The following is a 14,328-nucleotide window of genomic DNA, read 5'->3' as shown; positions in this document are numbered from 1 at the left end:
CATTTTTAAAAAGGGGGTTAAAATTATGTTTAAAAAGTGTAAAATGGGAAATCCTGATATTATACTTTTTAACTTTTTTTAAAAAAAACATCTTACCTAACCTTTTAACATGCACCTATGAAATTCCTAACCTTTTGTACAATTTGAGGATCTTTATGAAGAATCATGGTGATATTCACAAGCTTATAGCATGTTACATATTTTCATTGCAATGCTAATAAAGGTGTCCCACACTCATATTTGAATGGTTGTTTCAGTGTTCAGTGGTTCCCAAAGTTTTCATCGCGGCACCCTGGGGCGTGGCGAAATTTTCCAAGATTTTCACTGAAATGATAAAATTGTTCTAAATATGTGCTTATTTAGTCCTTTTTACAGATAAAATGAATCTGAATTTTGAAATATGTGTTTATTTTTTAACTTAAGGCAAGCAACCTAACCACACTACCGGAGCGTTGCAAGTGTTAGGCCTACATTGTGACTTGGGTGCCGTGGAAAAATCTTGGAACACTAAGGGTGCCGTGAAATGAAAAAGTTTGGGAACCCCTGATCTAGGGTGTTCAGGAAAAAGCACATAAGTCACGAACTGCAGTATTCTGATGCTTTCATTGAAGTGACAATGAATGAATTAAAGAAAATATTATAAGTATAATTTTGTATTGGGCATGTGTAATGATTCTAAACAGTGATGATTCAACATGCATATCATGCGAGTAATGTATCCTATTGAAAGAATTAACATATAACTGCCTGCTGTAAAATTTCATGTTTTGCCTTAAGTGTTTTTTCCCAAACACCCTAGATCAGCGGGTCTCAACCTTTTCCCGGGACCCATCTTGAAGGATATTACACTTCATGGGACCCATAAGAATGGGCACTGGCAGAATTACTTGTAGAGGTGTGCACCCAGTTTATAAATATTGTTTTGCTGACATCGAGTACTTTAAGAAGCCCTCTTTTACGCTTGTTTAAACAAATTACACATAATTCATTCTAGAAAAGTAAATATGTAAACCGCCACAATGCATTTGTTTATAGGCAGTTAGCTTTGTAATCCAAGCAGTCTCCATAGCAATGTGAAATGATGACAGTTGACACCTCTCGGCAATGCATGCACACACACATGCACACAGGCGATTGAAAATATCAACTGATCAACTGACACCTTAAGTCGGCATGCATGACACACAGATAATTAAGAACTCATTGTTGCAACCGAAATGAAAACGACAGATATTCGATTCCCTTCAGTTAAACATCAGAGATGCCGGTAAAAAGCAATGGAAGAGTGCAGGGGTGGCGATTGGGTTCCAAAACCGGAAGGGGGGGGACAAGGTGCCAAACTGGGGGGCAAAGACAGTTTATTTCCCTTTGTAGATAAGGTTTAGCACAGTACAGGGGCAGCTGCCCCCTCAGCCCCCTAATCGCAGCCACTGGTAGAGCGTGAATAACATAAATGTAGAGACTACATACAACACGGGTTGAATTTAAAATGATAAAAAAATAGTAATTTAAATGTTTGGTTTGGTTTGAGTTGCTGTTTTAAGTCCACTTTATGCACAGTAAGGCTAATCGGGACTGGACCTACAGTTTAAAGTGGAATCCGAACCACTTGTGCCTCCACCGGGTATCGAACCTGGGACCCCTTGATTACAAGGCAATGACGCTACCGCTGCGCCATGGGGGAGGCTCAATTTAAATGTAATGGGTTTTTAAGACAGAGTAAATAAATTTCCTAGCACGATTTTGCGACCCACCAAACACTCCCTCAGGACCTAGCAGTGGGTTGCACACCATAGGTTGAGAACGATGCCCTAGATATTACATATTTAATAATATTGATACATTATTGCAGAATGCTGGTGAAGAGACGATAAAAAACCTAGACAAAATGCGTCATGCAAAGGGGCTATTTCCTACAGCACAGCTTCGTGAGAAAATGCAGCAAACTATGCAGGATAATGCTGCAGTTTTTCGCACTGGAGATGTTCTGAAGGCAGGCTGCAAAGGAATGGATGAAGTGTTCCGCTGTCAAAAGGATTTGGGGGTAAGAATTATGTTATGTGTAGAACAATTAAACAAAAAATTGGTAACAAGAAATAGACCAAAAATAGGTCGATATAAAACACACACACACTCCTCACTCTCTGTGTGTGTTTGAAAATAACAGTTACTTTTCTCGAGCAATGTGGTTGCGCATTTCAGAAAGTAACTCAGTAACTTGTTTCATGTAACTGGCAGGAACAAAGTTACTTTGTAAATTGAACAACCCAACCCCATCTCCTTATTATTATTATCTGGAAATGGAAGTCTTATGTTGATCAGATATACATATACAGGGTCTGTTCTGAAAGTATACGAACTTGTCAATATTCTTCAATGTAGGTACCTTCAGCCTTAATACAGCGAGTATAGTGACTTTAACACTGTTCACAGCAGTCCTGGAAGTCCTTGACTGACACCCTCTTTAATTCTGCGGTCATGGCAGCTTGAACCTCTTCAATTGACGCAAAATGCTTCCCCTTGAGCACCCTTTTGACCTTGGCAAACAAAAAGAAGTCAGCCAGTGCCAAGTCCGGGCTGTAAGGAGGATGAGGCAGCGTTGCCATGCATACGTTGGCCAAAAAACTCACCTACCAACAGCGCTGTGTGAGCCGGCGAGTTGTCGTGGTGAAGCACCCACCTGTCGGCGATGTCAGACCGGACACGCTGGACCCTCTGTCGGAGAGGCTGAAGCACTGTTTTGTAGTAAGCTGCATTCACGGTGGTCCCAGAAGGTACAAACTTTTTGTGCACGACCCCTTTCGCGTCGAAAAACACAAGGAGCATTGTCTTCACCTTTGATTTTGACATCCGGGCCTTCTTTTGACGAGGGGACGAGGGGGTGTGCCATTCTGAACTTTTTCTCTTGCTTTCGGGGTCATACTCGAATAGACAGGTTTCATCCATTCATGGTTAAAGTCTCTGTAAAGTTTTTTTTTCACAAAATTTCACAGCGTAGTGCTGTTCCAAAGTGCGTACCATTTTCACCAAATCCACCAAATTCTCGACGTGACGTTTTTTACGTGTACACAACACGAGCGATTGCACCTCAACCACTGCTCGCAGGCAACTGAGCGAGGCCTTGTTTTGAAGGTTAAGGTCCCCAGTGCCACCTCGTGCAGCTTACCCGAACCCTCGACCGATTCTCACGCCGCGCTGCGGACAGTTCGCATACTTTCAGAACGGACCCTGTAAGTCCAGCATATAAGCCTACTATTTGTGGAGATTCAAATATCATGGACTTGTGCTGTATAGCATGAAAGTAACATTAGTAACACTGTGTCAACATGTACCCAAGGCCATTGCCTTTGCAGTGCCAAAGTGAAAGGAAAGGAGTTTGCATATTCTCCAAGGGTACAAAAATCTTGGCAGAATAATACCTTCCAGATAACATGTGTTTTCAATTGTACACAACAAAATGTTACAATTATTTCCTGCTTTCAAGGTTATTTAACATGTTTAATTTGTAGAGTAGCTCTGTCCAAGTAGTCTCTAATATAACGGGAAAAATTCTTGCATGAGATATTGACAAGTTGTCAGCCTGATCTTGCACGGGGGGGGGGGGGGGGGGGGGGGAGTGTGAACACATGAGCATGTGGGAACCTTGGGTCTCTGAGGACACTAGCGATCGCTATACCCTGTACCAGCTAACTGTAGAGCAGGGTTGTGCATAGCGGCAGAGGAGGAGGAGGGAAATCGAGTGGTGAAAGCGCAGTGTTGCTAACCGTATGGTCCTGGCCATACATGTACAGAAGTACAGTCCAAGCCTTAGTCCATATGCTAAATGCACGGCTTGTCAAAATTTGCACTTGATGTTTTATCCCTAATATTTCACGACCTGGAGACAAAAATATGGTCTGTTTGCCAAGTGCATACGGTATTACCTTTTCAAAAGTTTGCAACACTAACAGAATGAAGTAGGGAAAGTGGATAACTCCAGTTGCCCATTATGCAATCCCGTTTCTCTCACTGTTCATTGGTGGAGCCGTCTCGCATCAATACTTGTGCAGAGACTTGTTCTCGTTCACCTGGTTTACATTTAGCTGGTACGGGGTTTATGTGACATACTCACCCTTGATCACAGATTAACTCACACTTGTGTTGCTAGGCAACATCCTGTTTTTTGAAAACTATCATTTATTAAGGAGAGAGAGATGGTATCTTTTCCTTTAATCTTTCCTAGAGGAAGTATCGAACACACTACCTTCTGCGACTTCTTTGGCAGAAAAAGGCCGCACAATAAGAAATATTATTTGATGTAAGAGACTAGTGTCTGCTATTGTCAATACAATAAAAGGATTTGGCCTGTTACACTAACATTTTACACTTTTTATGATCTGTTTTCGACTAGTAAACCAAAAAAACAACACTTTTTGCTGCTGATATCCTTCATCATATACTTGACTATGTGCTTCACAATAAAATTATGAGAAATCGTGACTGAAATCATTCAAAATCTTTTATTATTATTATTTTAGGGCTAGTAATTATGGCTACTTACAACATACAATAATTTTGGTTATGTTTTAACATTGACTCCTGCGATACTGATCTTGGGCACTAAAATCGCAGCAGTTCAAAACGGATGCACCAATTAACTGGAACTACATCAGATCTTCAAACTTACGTGGTGTCACTACAACATCATTAAAAATTGGCACACTTTTTTGATGAAGTGCCCATGAGGTGCCGAACAGCATCTGCCACATATCATACAACAGCGAACATGATAAGTTCAGCCCTCTTAAAAATATGTTTCATTTTATAGATAAATACAATTTTTGATAAAACTAATATTTTCCTTTCCCGTAGGTGACTGACCGAACTCTTATATGGAATACAGACCTGACTGAAACACTAGAACTACAGAATTTAATCCTGAATGCTCTCATGTGTGTGTATGGAGCTGAAGCAAGGAAGGAATCACGAGGGGCTCATGCGAGGGAGGATTTCAAGGTAAGGGGGCAAAAATGCATATATGATTTATTTAATTTTGGAATGGAAGTTTTCCTGGCAATGCATATTATTTATACTGGAGCAATTTGAAGAAGAAAAAAGCAATTTAATCAAGAAATCCCTTTTCCAGAAGCCCCTGCTGCCGTTTGCACCAGCACACACTGCTTTGTTCCATCCACTTGCTTTCTCACCTTCTCTACCTTTATGTGTGGTATTGATCCACAGACTTCTGTTAAGCTTAGTTGAATATTTTCCCATAGTTTATACTTTAAAAATAATTTATATGTTTTATGCACAAACAAGTTGCATTGGCCACTGCCATTGGTCTAGTAACAAGTTATGTAACCCAGTTACTTGAATTTATGTACAAAGACTACACGTTGAAGATATGTTATTCTTGATTTTTTTTTAAAAAATGCACCTATAGCCTGACAAGTTAAGTCCTGATATGCGCAGATCACTGTGGAGCACTGCCTATTACGTCATCCTCCCCACCACTCTTCTACTCACTGGTCTGGTGTTGAGAGTACCAGTAGTGCCAACTCAGCAAAATTAAGCTAAAACAAATATGACACGATTTTCACTGTTTAGCGTGATGGTGCATGCAGGCTCCTATTATATCAGTGGTTCATTTTATTTAATCCGGCCTTTGAAAATGCATGTGGTGCACCGATCGTAAACTGTAGTATTACGCATGTGCGTTAAGGTTTATAACAAAGAGAAACTAGAGGCAAATGACTTCATTTTCTGAATTCGACATCAAGCAGTGGCCTTTTTTTTAAAAAAAATAAAAAATAAAAAAAACGAGTGGGGTGGTGGTTCGTTTGTTTATCGTACAACAATCACTACGAGAAGGCAATCTGATAACACGCTTGCCTGTGTTCTTTCTTAAAGCATTGAAATGTTCATGCTCTTTACTCTTGGCTGCATATTTTTGAAATGCAAGCTCCTCTTTTATATCTTATCGATATCAGTATGTGAACAATATTTCACCGTTGATTAACCCAATCTTTCTTTATCTGAACAAAAGGCAATTTTACTTAAAAATTCAAAGTGTACCTTATGTGAAACAGTATGCGATTGACACGAAATTTAGAAGCATGGGGCACACCATAATACGACTTCCGCCTTACCACGCAGACTTAAATCCCATTGAACTTGTGTGGGGGGAAATCAAGGGTAAGGCAAGGGAATTCATTTCGGATTCACTGGACGCAAAGAAAGAATTGCTGGGAAAATTATTTAGTGAATATTCTGTACAGAAATTGATTAAATGTTGTGAACACGTGAAAAAAAAATTGAAGATTCTTACTTTGAAAGAGATGGACTTATGGACGAGCATGTAGATAAACTGATAATTAGACTTGGTGAAGCCGATTCAGACACGGACACGGATTCATCGGTAGACACAGACTCGGATGAGTGGGAGAGTAAAACTGAAGAAGGAGAACTGGAAAACATTTAGAAGGTGAAGTCAGTTCTATCGCTTATATATTTTTCATTTTTCTATCGTTTTATTTCATACATTTCTTATGCTGGTAAGAAATATCACTAATATAACTTAATTCATCTAAGGTTTAAAGGGAAAATATCAAAATGTATTTAGAATTTAGCGTAATCAATAGGTAGCGTAGGTGAGGGGATACTAATTCAAATTTCGTCGAAAATTCTCAGACGATTCCACTCCGACCAGATTGCAACACTGCAAACGAACGTCGCCGCAGACAATGGAGTGGGGAAATGTGATGTGAGGTGCGCAAACAATGGATTGCAGCGTCTTGTTTTTGAACTTGTCTAGTCTGTAGGGCATCTGACTGCCATGTAAGAGACCCAGGTTTGGTGATCTAAGGTTGGATTTTTCCGGCCTTGTCCCCGCATAAAGCAGCTCTGGGGCTCACCCAACCTGAAATCAATGGGAATCTGGGGAGGGGGTTAAAGGTGGCTGGAGTGTGGTGCTGATCACATCACCTATTTTACTTCGATTTTGTACCTCTTGGGTTAACCATGATAATGAGGATGAATGATGAAATGATGGGACAAAGCGGCAGTACCTAACTCTGGCCACTCCATCACATAGGCAGTCCACCATTAAATTTGAACAACTGCACTCTGATACCAACCACTGGCAATGGAAATCAACTCTGCAACATTATTTTGTGATATTTATTTAGCTATGCAGGTTCTATCTGCCTCCGTTACAATTCATAACTTACTTGTTTCTTTGCTAGGACCGATGCGACGAGTTTGACTATTCCCAGCCAATCGACTGCCAGGAACCACGTCCATTCCAGGACCACTGGAGGAAGCATACCTTAGCGTATGTGGATTCTGAAACAGGGACCGTAAGACAATATTATTTATCTTATATATGAGGGCTGAGGCATAAGTCATGGCAACTATATTGTTTCTCAAAGTTAAACTGTGGTACCACAATATCATTGTATGTCCCAGAGAGTATGGCACCCATATTATGTGGACATGTCTATAGATAGCAGTACGATGAATGGTTATTCTACAATAGGCAGTGGTAATTCATTGTCGAGTCAACCACTGTTCCATGTTCAAAGTACCCATTCTTTGGCACAGAAATGCCAGATAAGTATGCTTTCAAACTTGTAAACACATATGGCACAATGCTATATTTAAGGATGTTTGCTTGCTTCCCTATCTTACACCTGGTATACATGATCTGCATGTTCCTACATTCCATAGTGCCAAACACTGCCCTGTTCCATTTGTATATTTTGTCCCACATTATCGTGAAAAAAAAGATAGTTGCCTTATGCAACTTATGACTTATGCCGCAATTCTCGTACATCTACAAGCATAAGAAAAAACCTGCACCACTTAAGTTTGACTGATTGATTGGTTTGCTTTATTTTACTTCGCTTTCTGTGTCACTTTTTGTTAATTTGTGAAGATGGGGATTTTTGATGATGTGATGAATAGACACTAACAAACATCAATGCCCAGGCTGGGATTCAAACCCGGGACCCCTGGCGTCGTAGCATGATGTGCTAACCATTCCAACATGGGGGCCGTTGCACCACTTTAGTATTTTTACATCTGGAATTATTTATCTCCAAGATTTGCAATGAAAAGAGACAGCTTGTTTAAAGTGCCATTAAAATATAAGTATAAAATTACACTCTCAGAGATTTGTTGTTGAAGTGCTATGTAAATAGTTTGTAAATAGATGTAGTAACTACAAATTTCTTTTACTTTAATAATCATTAATCATAAGATTGATTGATTTGGTTTATTTCGCTTTGCTTTCTGCCACTTTGTAATAATTGCAAAGATGATTGATTGATTGATTGTTTATTTTACTATTTGAACCTGGGACCCTTGAAATCGTAGTATCCACCACAGAGGCCAGCTGAATTGCAAAGATGAAGATGAGTGATGATATGGTGAAAGTGATGAAGGGACTCTCACAAGAAACACCCATGGTCAGGCCAGAATTTGAACGTGAGACTCCTGGCATTGTAGCACACTGTGGTAACACTCCTCCATGGAGATCAGCAATCACAGATATCTGCCAATACTTTTCTGGAATCCAGTGACTTTCAGTCAAAATGAAGGACACAAAATGTTCACAGTAAATAATACACATTACTAGAACATGTTTGCAAATAATGTAAAATTGACATTTTCAGATTTTTTAAAAAATAATGATTCTTTCATTTCTTATGTACAATATTTCCAAACCTGTAATCACTATTAAACAATATGCTTCTCACTACATGCGTTTTCAGTCGTACTTTTCCGAGGAGCTATTTTTTTCTAAAAATAGGTTAGTCAAAGTATACAAAACTCTGAAGAGTCAAACTCTGAAATAATACTAAAGCAGTAGACTCTATGACAAATTTACTACTTTCAGGCACAGAGGCAGGGGGAGGACTAAGGTGTTGAAGCCCCCCCCCCAAAATCCCACAAATATCTAATTTAAATAGCGTATAGTGGTAATTAACTTTACTTCCTTAGCTGGATCAAATATTAGATTGAAAAAAGTTGTGTATATTAAAGGTACCAGTTTATAGTTTTATATTCTACAATTTAATCCCATAGAATAAATGGATCCACAGCTCTCAAAATGTATAGTTTTCATTCTGAGAGGTCACACAATATAAAATTTATGAGTAAAATTTGGCTTCAACTTTTAAAGCCTTTTTTTAACGGAATGTGTAAAAGTCAATAACAAAATACAATAACTATGAATTTCTGTGCACTAACTGTACAAAATGTAAGAAAAATAATGGACAGCAGTTGTGTTGGATATTCACTCATACGGTGGATCAAGTAGCAAACTCTCTCCATTTATATAATAATAATACTAACAATAAATTTGCATTAAAATTGGTTTATTTTTAATAACTTACAATAGTTATTATTCTAAAATGACATTATAACCGTGGTAATAATTATTATTATCATTATTATATCTACTAATCAAGCTTTATCAGTGGCCTGCCACCTCTACAAATATTTCTGGCGACGCCTGTGCTTATAAGGGATGAACCTCCCCCGAAATAAAATTCTGGCTACGGGCCTGACTACTTTAATCAGTTCACTGTACTGATATTAATGAAAATACCAGAAATTTCACTATTGAGCTTTGAAGCGCAGTCCACACACTTGTAACTTAATGATTTCAACTGGAACACGCATTTCCTTAATTCAAATTATGCGACGCTGAAAATGTCGGACATGTATGATCTTTTCCAAATTCCTTCTGGACGCTGGACATAAGGCTAAAATGTAGGACATGTCCGGGAAATACCGGACGTCTGGTAACCTTATGCTTACCTTACTTACCCCACGATGCTACAGCCCCTGAAGAGCCCCCTCCTCAATAATCCTAGAACATTCTTCTATCTTTGACTTTTTCTTCTCCATTACTCATAGTGGTTTCAAATCTTGTTCTACATATCCCAGCCATCTTTTCCCATGACGTCCTCTCATTGTACTTCCTCCTGGTTTTCAAGAGAAAACTTTATTTACAGTCCTGTTGTCATACATCCTTTCCACATCTCAGTCATTTTGGGCACATTATTTTGACTTCAGGTACCAAGGTTTTCGATTCTATATATGTCCTTATTCACCATTGCTAAACACTGCTTCCAAGATTTTTCTAAGCAATTTCCTTTCCCACGTGTTTAATATCTTTTCTTTTTTTTGTCAGGCAGCAAAATGGACACTCAGCACACAAGACAAACACAGCCCTATGGAGGATGCCAGAGCCTCGTTAGCCTGCATATTGCAATTACCAGGCAGCACTAGTGGGAAATGAAGTTGCCTTTTAGATGCCTTACCCCTGACACCTCTAGTTTTATTATTATTACTATTATTATTTCCCTGGGAGAGACTTCTACTGGATTCACAAGATGAGTGAATATCCAGCACAATTATTTTTCATTACTTTTTACTAGGGATGGGCCAATATGAAATTTTGGGCAATACCTATAAAGTACAGATATAAAATTTACTGATACCGATATTCTACCTATCCGATATAAAATTAGAAATTGTCCTTGAAGATTGACCTCCTTAATAAATTGTTTCAAGGTGTCTGCAGTGCAAAAGAAGTTGCATATTTAGACATTTACTTTGTTAGAAAGTAGAGCATGGAGATTATCCATAAAAATTACAACAAAATGGCAGAATTTTGCACTAATTTATCAGATATTTATTGATATATCGGATCAGTACAATAATCGGTAATTTTACCGATAAACCGATATGCCTATACCGGCTGATACTGATAGAGTACCGATTAATCGGTCCCATCCCTACTTTTTACATTTAATACAGTTAGTGATTTGAAACACATAGTTATTCTTACTTTGTTACTAACATTTACATACAGAAGTTAGGGGAAAATTTTAGTCATAAAGTTTATGCTGTGCAACCTCAGACATAAAACTCTAACTTTCAAAATTTTGTAAGTAGTGGAAGAATTAATAATAAAAATAACAGTCTTCATGCTTTTTTGCAACTTTAAATGAATTATGCCAATATCCAGGGAGGGTAAACAGTCTGGTTCAACCCACACTCCCTCCATCCCGATGCCCATGCTATGGAGCATATTCATTCTGGGCAAATTGTGGTCTCTAACCATTCTTTCGCTTGTATCAAATTAAGGTTTCAAAATATGTGAAAAATTCACGTTAGATTATTATGCAAATTCACATTTGTTGGGTGTACCAGAACCACATTTAATATTCCTGGTCTTTTACCAGTTTTTGAAAACCTACATGAAATTCCAAAACTCTTCAAAGTCAGTGAGCATCCTGCTTAAGAAGTGCATTCATTCACTCTTTCTCATAGGAATTCTCTTTCTATTGCAGGTAAATCTTGAATACCGGCCAGTAATTGATAAGACGTTGGATGAAAAAGAAATGAAAACCGTTCCTCCAGCTATACGTGCTTATTAGGAAGGATTTATTCAACTCTTGAACCAAAAAATATTTGAAAGAAGCGACTGCAATGCTAGTTCATTAACAACGATGCAGCAGTGATGAGCAAACTGCATTTCTTGACAACATTTGTTTTAGTTTTAAAATGTTGATATTGGCTTTCCTCAAACTTTACGTTGGCATTAATTTTTCATTTCTACTTAGTTCATTCCAATCAAAAAAATTGGTTATTCTTGTAACGTATGAAAGTTCATTAAAGTTAATTGGAAATAAAGTGATATTGTAATCTTTTATAGCAATAGATGTGCATTAGAGTCCTGCACAGAAGGTTTTTTGCTCGACCATCTAATAGTTTGCACATATGACGCTAGATAGCATACGAAATTGGCAGTTTCGTTGCTCGAGTGAATAACGCTCAAACAGGCAAAACGATCAATAGGTATACTCTAAAAGCCCCATAGTTCACGTATAACCATAATTTGTCTGTGGTAGTGGGTCCTCAAATATGAAATGTGAAGTGAAAAATGCAGTGAAATTGAAACTTAAGTGGACTAGTCATCATCTCCATGCAGGTATGTATCTAGAAACACATTTCAGGAGGAGGGGGAGGTCTGACCAGGTGTATCAGTAATAATAATTGCCACGTCCCTCGCGTGAGCATCTACCAGCTTAGCACAGGGGAGAGACAATGAGATACCTCTGGGCACAGACCAAGGTTACTAACGCTAAGAATATATGAAAGGAAACAACAGATTTAACCCACTACGGAGGGTACAATTCGTACTATATTCTTGAATAATTATATACAAGTATTAATATCTTTGTAAATCCTTTTATACAATATTATTCTTCTATTGTAGCTAATCTTCTTTAGGCTTCTTCTTCTTGTAATCAATATGGCCTCTTCTTCTTATAATTAATATGGCATCTTCTTCTTACAGCCTCTTAATTAATATGGCATCTTCTTCTTATAATTAATGTGGCGTCTACTTCTTATAGCCTCTTAATTAATATGTCATCTTCTTCTTATAATTAATATGGCATTTTCTTCTTATAATTAATATGTCATCTTCTTCTTATAATCAATAATATTTCTTTTTCTTATAATAATTAAAGTGCCTTCTTTATACAATTAATAAGGCTTCTTCTTCTTATAATCGCTAAGGCTTCTCCTTCTTGTAATCAATAATATTTCTTCTTCCTTTTCTTTGTCGATCTTATCCAAATTGACGGAAATTTTAATAAAATCAATCCCCCAGACAAACAAAGAGAAAGGGGTTAGTTAAAGATCGCCGCCTAGCCGGCACTAACCTTAACTTGGAGCTACAGTGTATGCGCTTCCAAATGTGCTTGGGTGCTGCCGTGAAATGGCACTACACCGGGGGAAAAACAACCCAAAAGCCACACGAAACTCTCAGTTCATGGGAACTGTAAAAAGACCCAGAATCATAATTACAATTCGACTTCTTTACTTTTATATAATGATCGCATATGTCATTACTGAATGATAATTCCCCTTTTCTCCTTATTTATATCCTGTTATTATTTTAAACTTATTTATTTATTTCCTTATAATTAGTATTAATATATACAATCGTTATTTCATCACATCTGCTCTTTCCGTTGTCTCTATTTACAATCGTATAAGTTCTCCTGGGTGGTGCCATCTCTTATCCACTTTCTAAACTGCTTTATGCATCACCTCATATAACCGTTGTTCCTTTTGCATGCTGCCATCTATGGTCCTTTATTTCAAAGAATAGCAATGCAGTTTGTGTACGTGACAAAATAATAATTAGAATAATTATCTTAAATTAAAATAATAATAATTAAATATATAAATTAATTATTGTATCGTTATCATCACATGAATAGGTAAAAAGATGGTAGAAGAATATAAACATAACAGTACGTATTCATTATCTAGTTAAGATCGCCAAAATTTGTATAAAAATAACTGTCCTGGCAAGGAAATTAATGTCAAATAGATAAAGAATTGAATATTTATTAGGGATGGGCTGATATGAAATTTTGCCCGATACAGATATAAAATTAGAAATGGTCCTTGAAGAACCTGAAAGGTTCATTGACCTCCTTAATAATGTGTGTTTCAAGGTGACTGCAGAGAAAAAGAAATTGCATATTTAGACATTTACTTTTTTAGAAAGTACCGCATGCAGATTATCCATAAAAATTACAACAAAATGCCAGAATTTTGCACTAAATAATCAGATATTTATCGATATATCAGATCAGTAAAATAATCGGTAATTTTACCGATAAACTGATATGCCTATATCGGCCGATACCGATTAATCGGTCCCACCCCTAACATTTATTGAATAAGAAAAAAGAAGTTAGATCCAATTGTAATAGGCAAAAATAATTGTACGGTGATCACTTTTAATTGGCTATTACAATTCACGAAAAATACAGTTGGTGATTAATATTTTATGCATATTATCATAAGTAGTAGCGTGCATAAATATTCCTTGGGACTGTGCTTCAAAGCCGTATGAGTCTAATTCCTTGCCTTCCAATAAGTTCAGCGAAAATAAATAACCATCGATACATAAAAATGCTAAACAATTATATTTTGATTATTTAATTTTAGTACTTACAGGCCGCGGTGGCTCAGTCGGTAACGCGTCTGACTACCATGCTAAAGGTCCCAGGTTCGATCCCCAGCAGGTTCGAATCCGGGAACTTTTCAAACGTTGGAAGCAGCCCGGTGCCCACCCAGCGTCGAATGACATGAGTACCTGGGGGAAACCCTGGAGGGTAAAGGCAGTTAGGGGCGTGATGCTGATCACATCACCCCCACTCACAACCGGATCAAGAAAGTGTGGGGCGTTACCCGCACACCCCCTACACGCCTTCATGGCATGGTGCTAAGCACAGGGGAGCACTTTAC

General features: G+C 37.8%; 1 protein-coding gene across 2 annotated transcripts in view; it reads left to right on the top strand.

Moving 5' to 3' along the window:
• LOC145982002 (succinate dehydrogenase [ubiquinone] flavoprotein subunit, mitochondrial-like) overlaps positions 1 to 11,632 on the top strand; it is a 62,082-nt gene extending 50,450 nt beyond the window's left edge. For both annotated transcript variants that reach the window (XM_083115536.1, XM_083115535.1), the window contains 4 exons: positions 1,853 to 2,044; positions 4,852 to 4,995; positions 7,224 to 7,337; positions 11,346 to 11,632. In XM_083115536.1, the coding sequence (XP_082971662.1) occupies positions 1,853 to 2,044; positions 4,852 to 4,995; positions 7,224 to 7,337; positions 11,346 to 11,432 (537 nt within the window). In that variant the 3' untranslated portion in view covers positions 11,433 to 11,632. The remainder of the gene's footprint in view (positions 1 to 1,852; positions 2,045 to 4,851; positions 4,996 to 7,223; positions 7,338 to 11,345) is intronic.
• The last annotated feature ends 2,696 nt before the right edge of the window (positions 11,633 to 14,328 follow it).

This window comes from Lepisma saccharinum, chromosome 30 (genome assembly GCF_977018435.1).
Source record: "Lepisma saccharinum chromosome 30, izLepSacc3.1, whole genome shotgun sequence".
Lineage (NCBI taxonomy): Eukaryota > Metazoa > Arthropoda > Insecta > Zygentoma > Lepismatidae > Lepisma > Lepisma saccharinum.
Note: the sequence above shows the minus strand (reverse complement) of the source record. Positions and strands in the feature narration are given on the sequence as shown.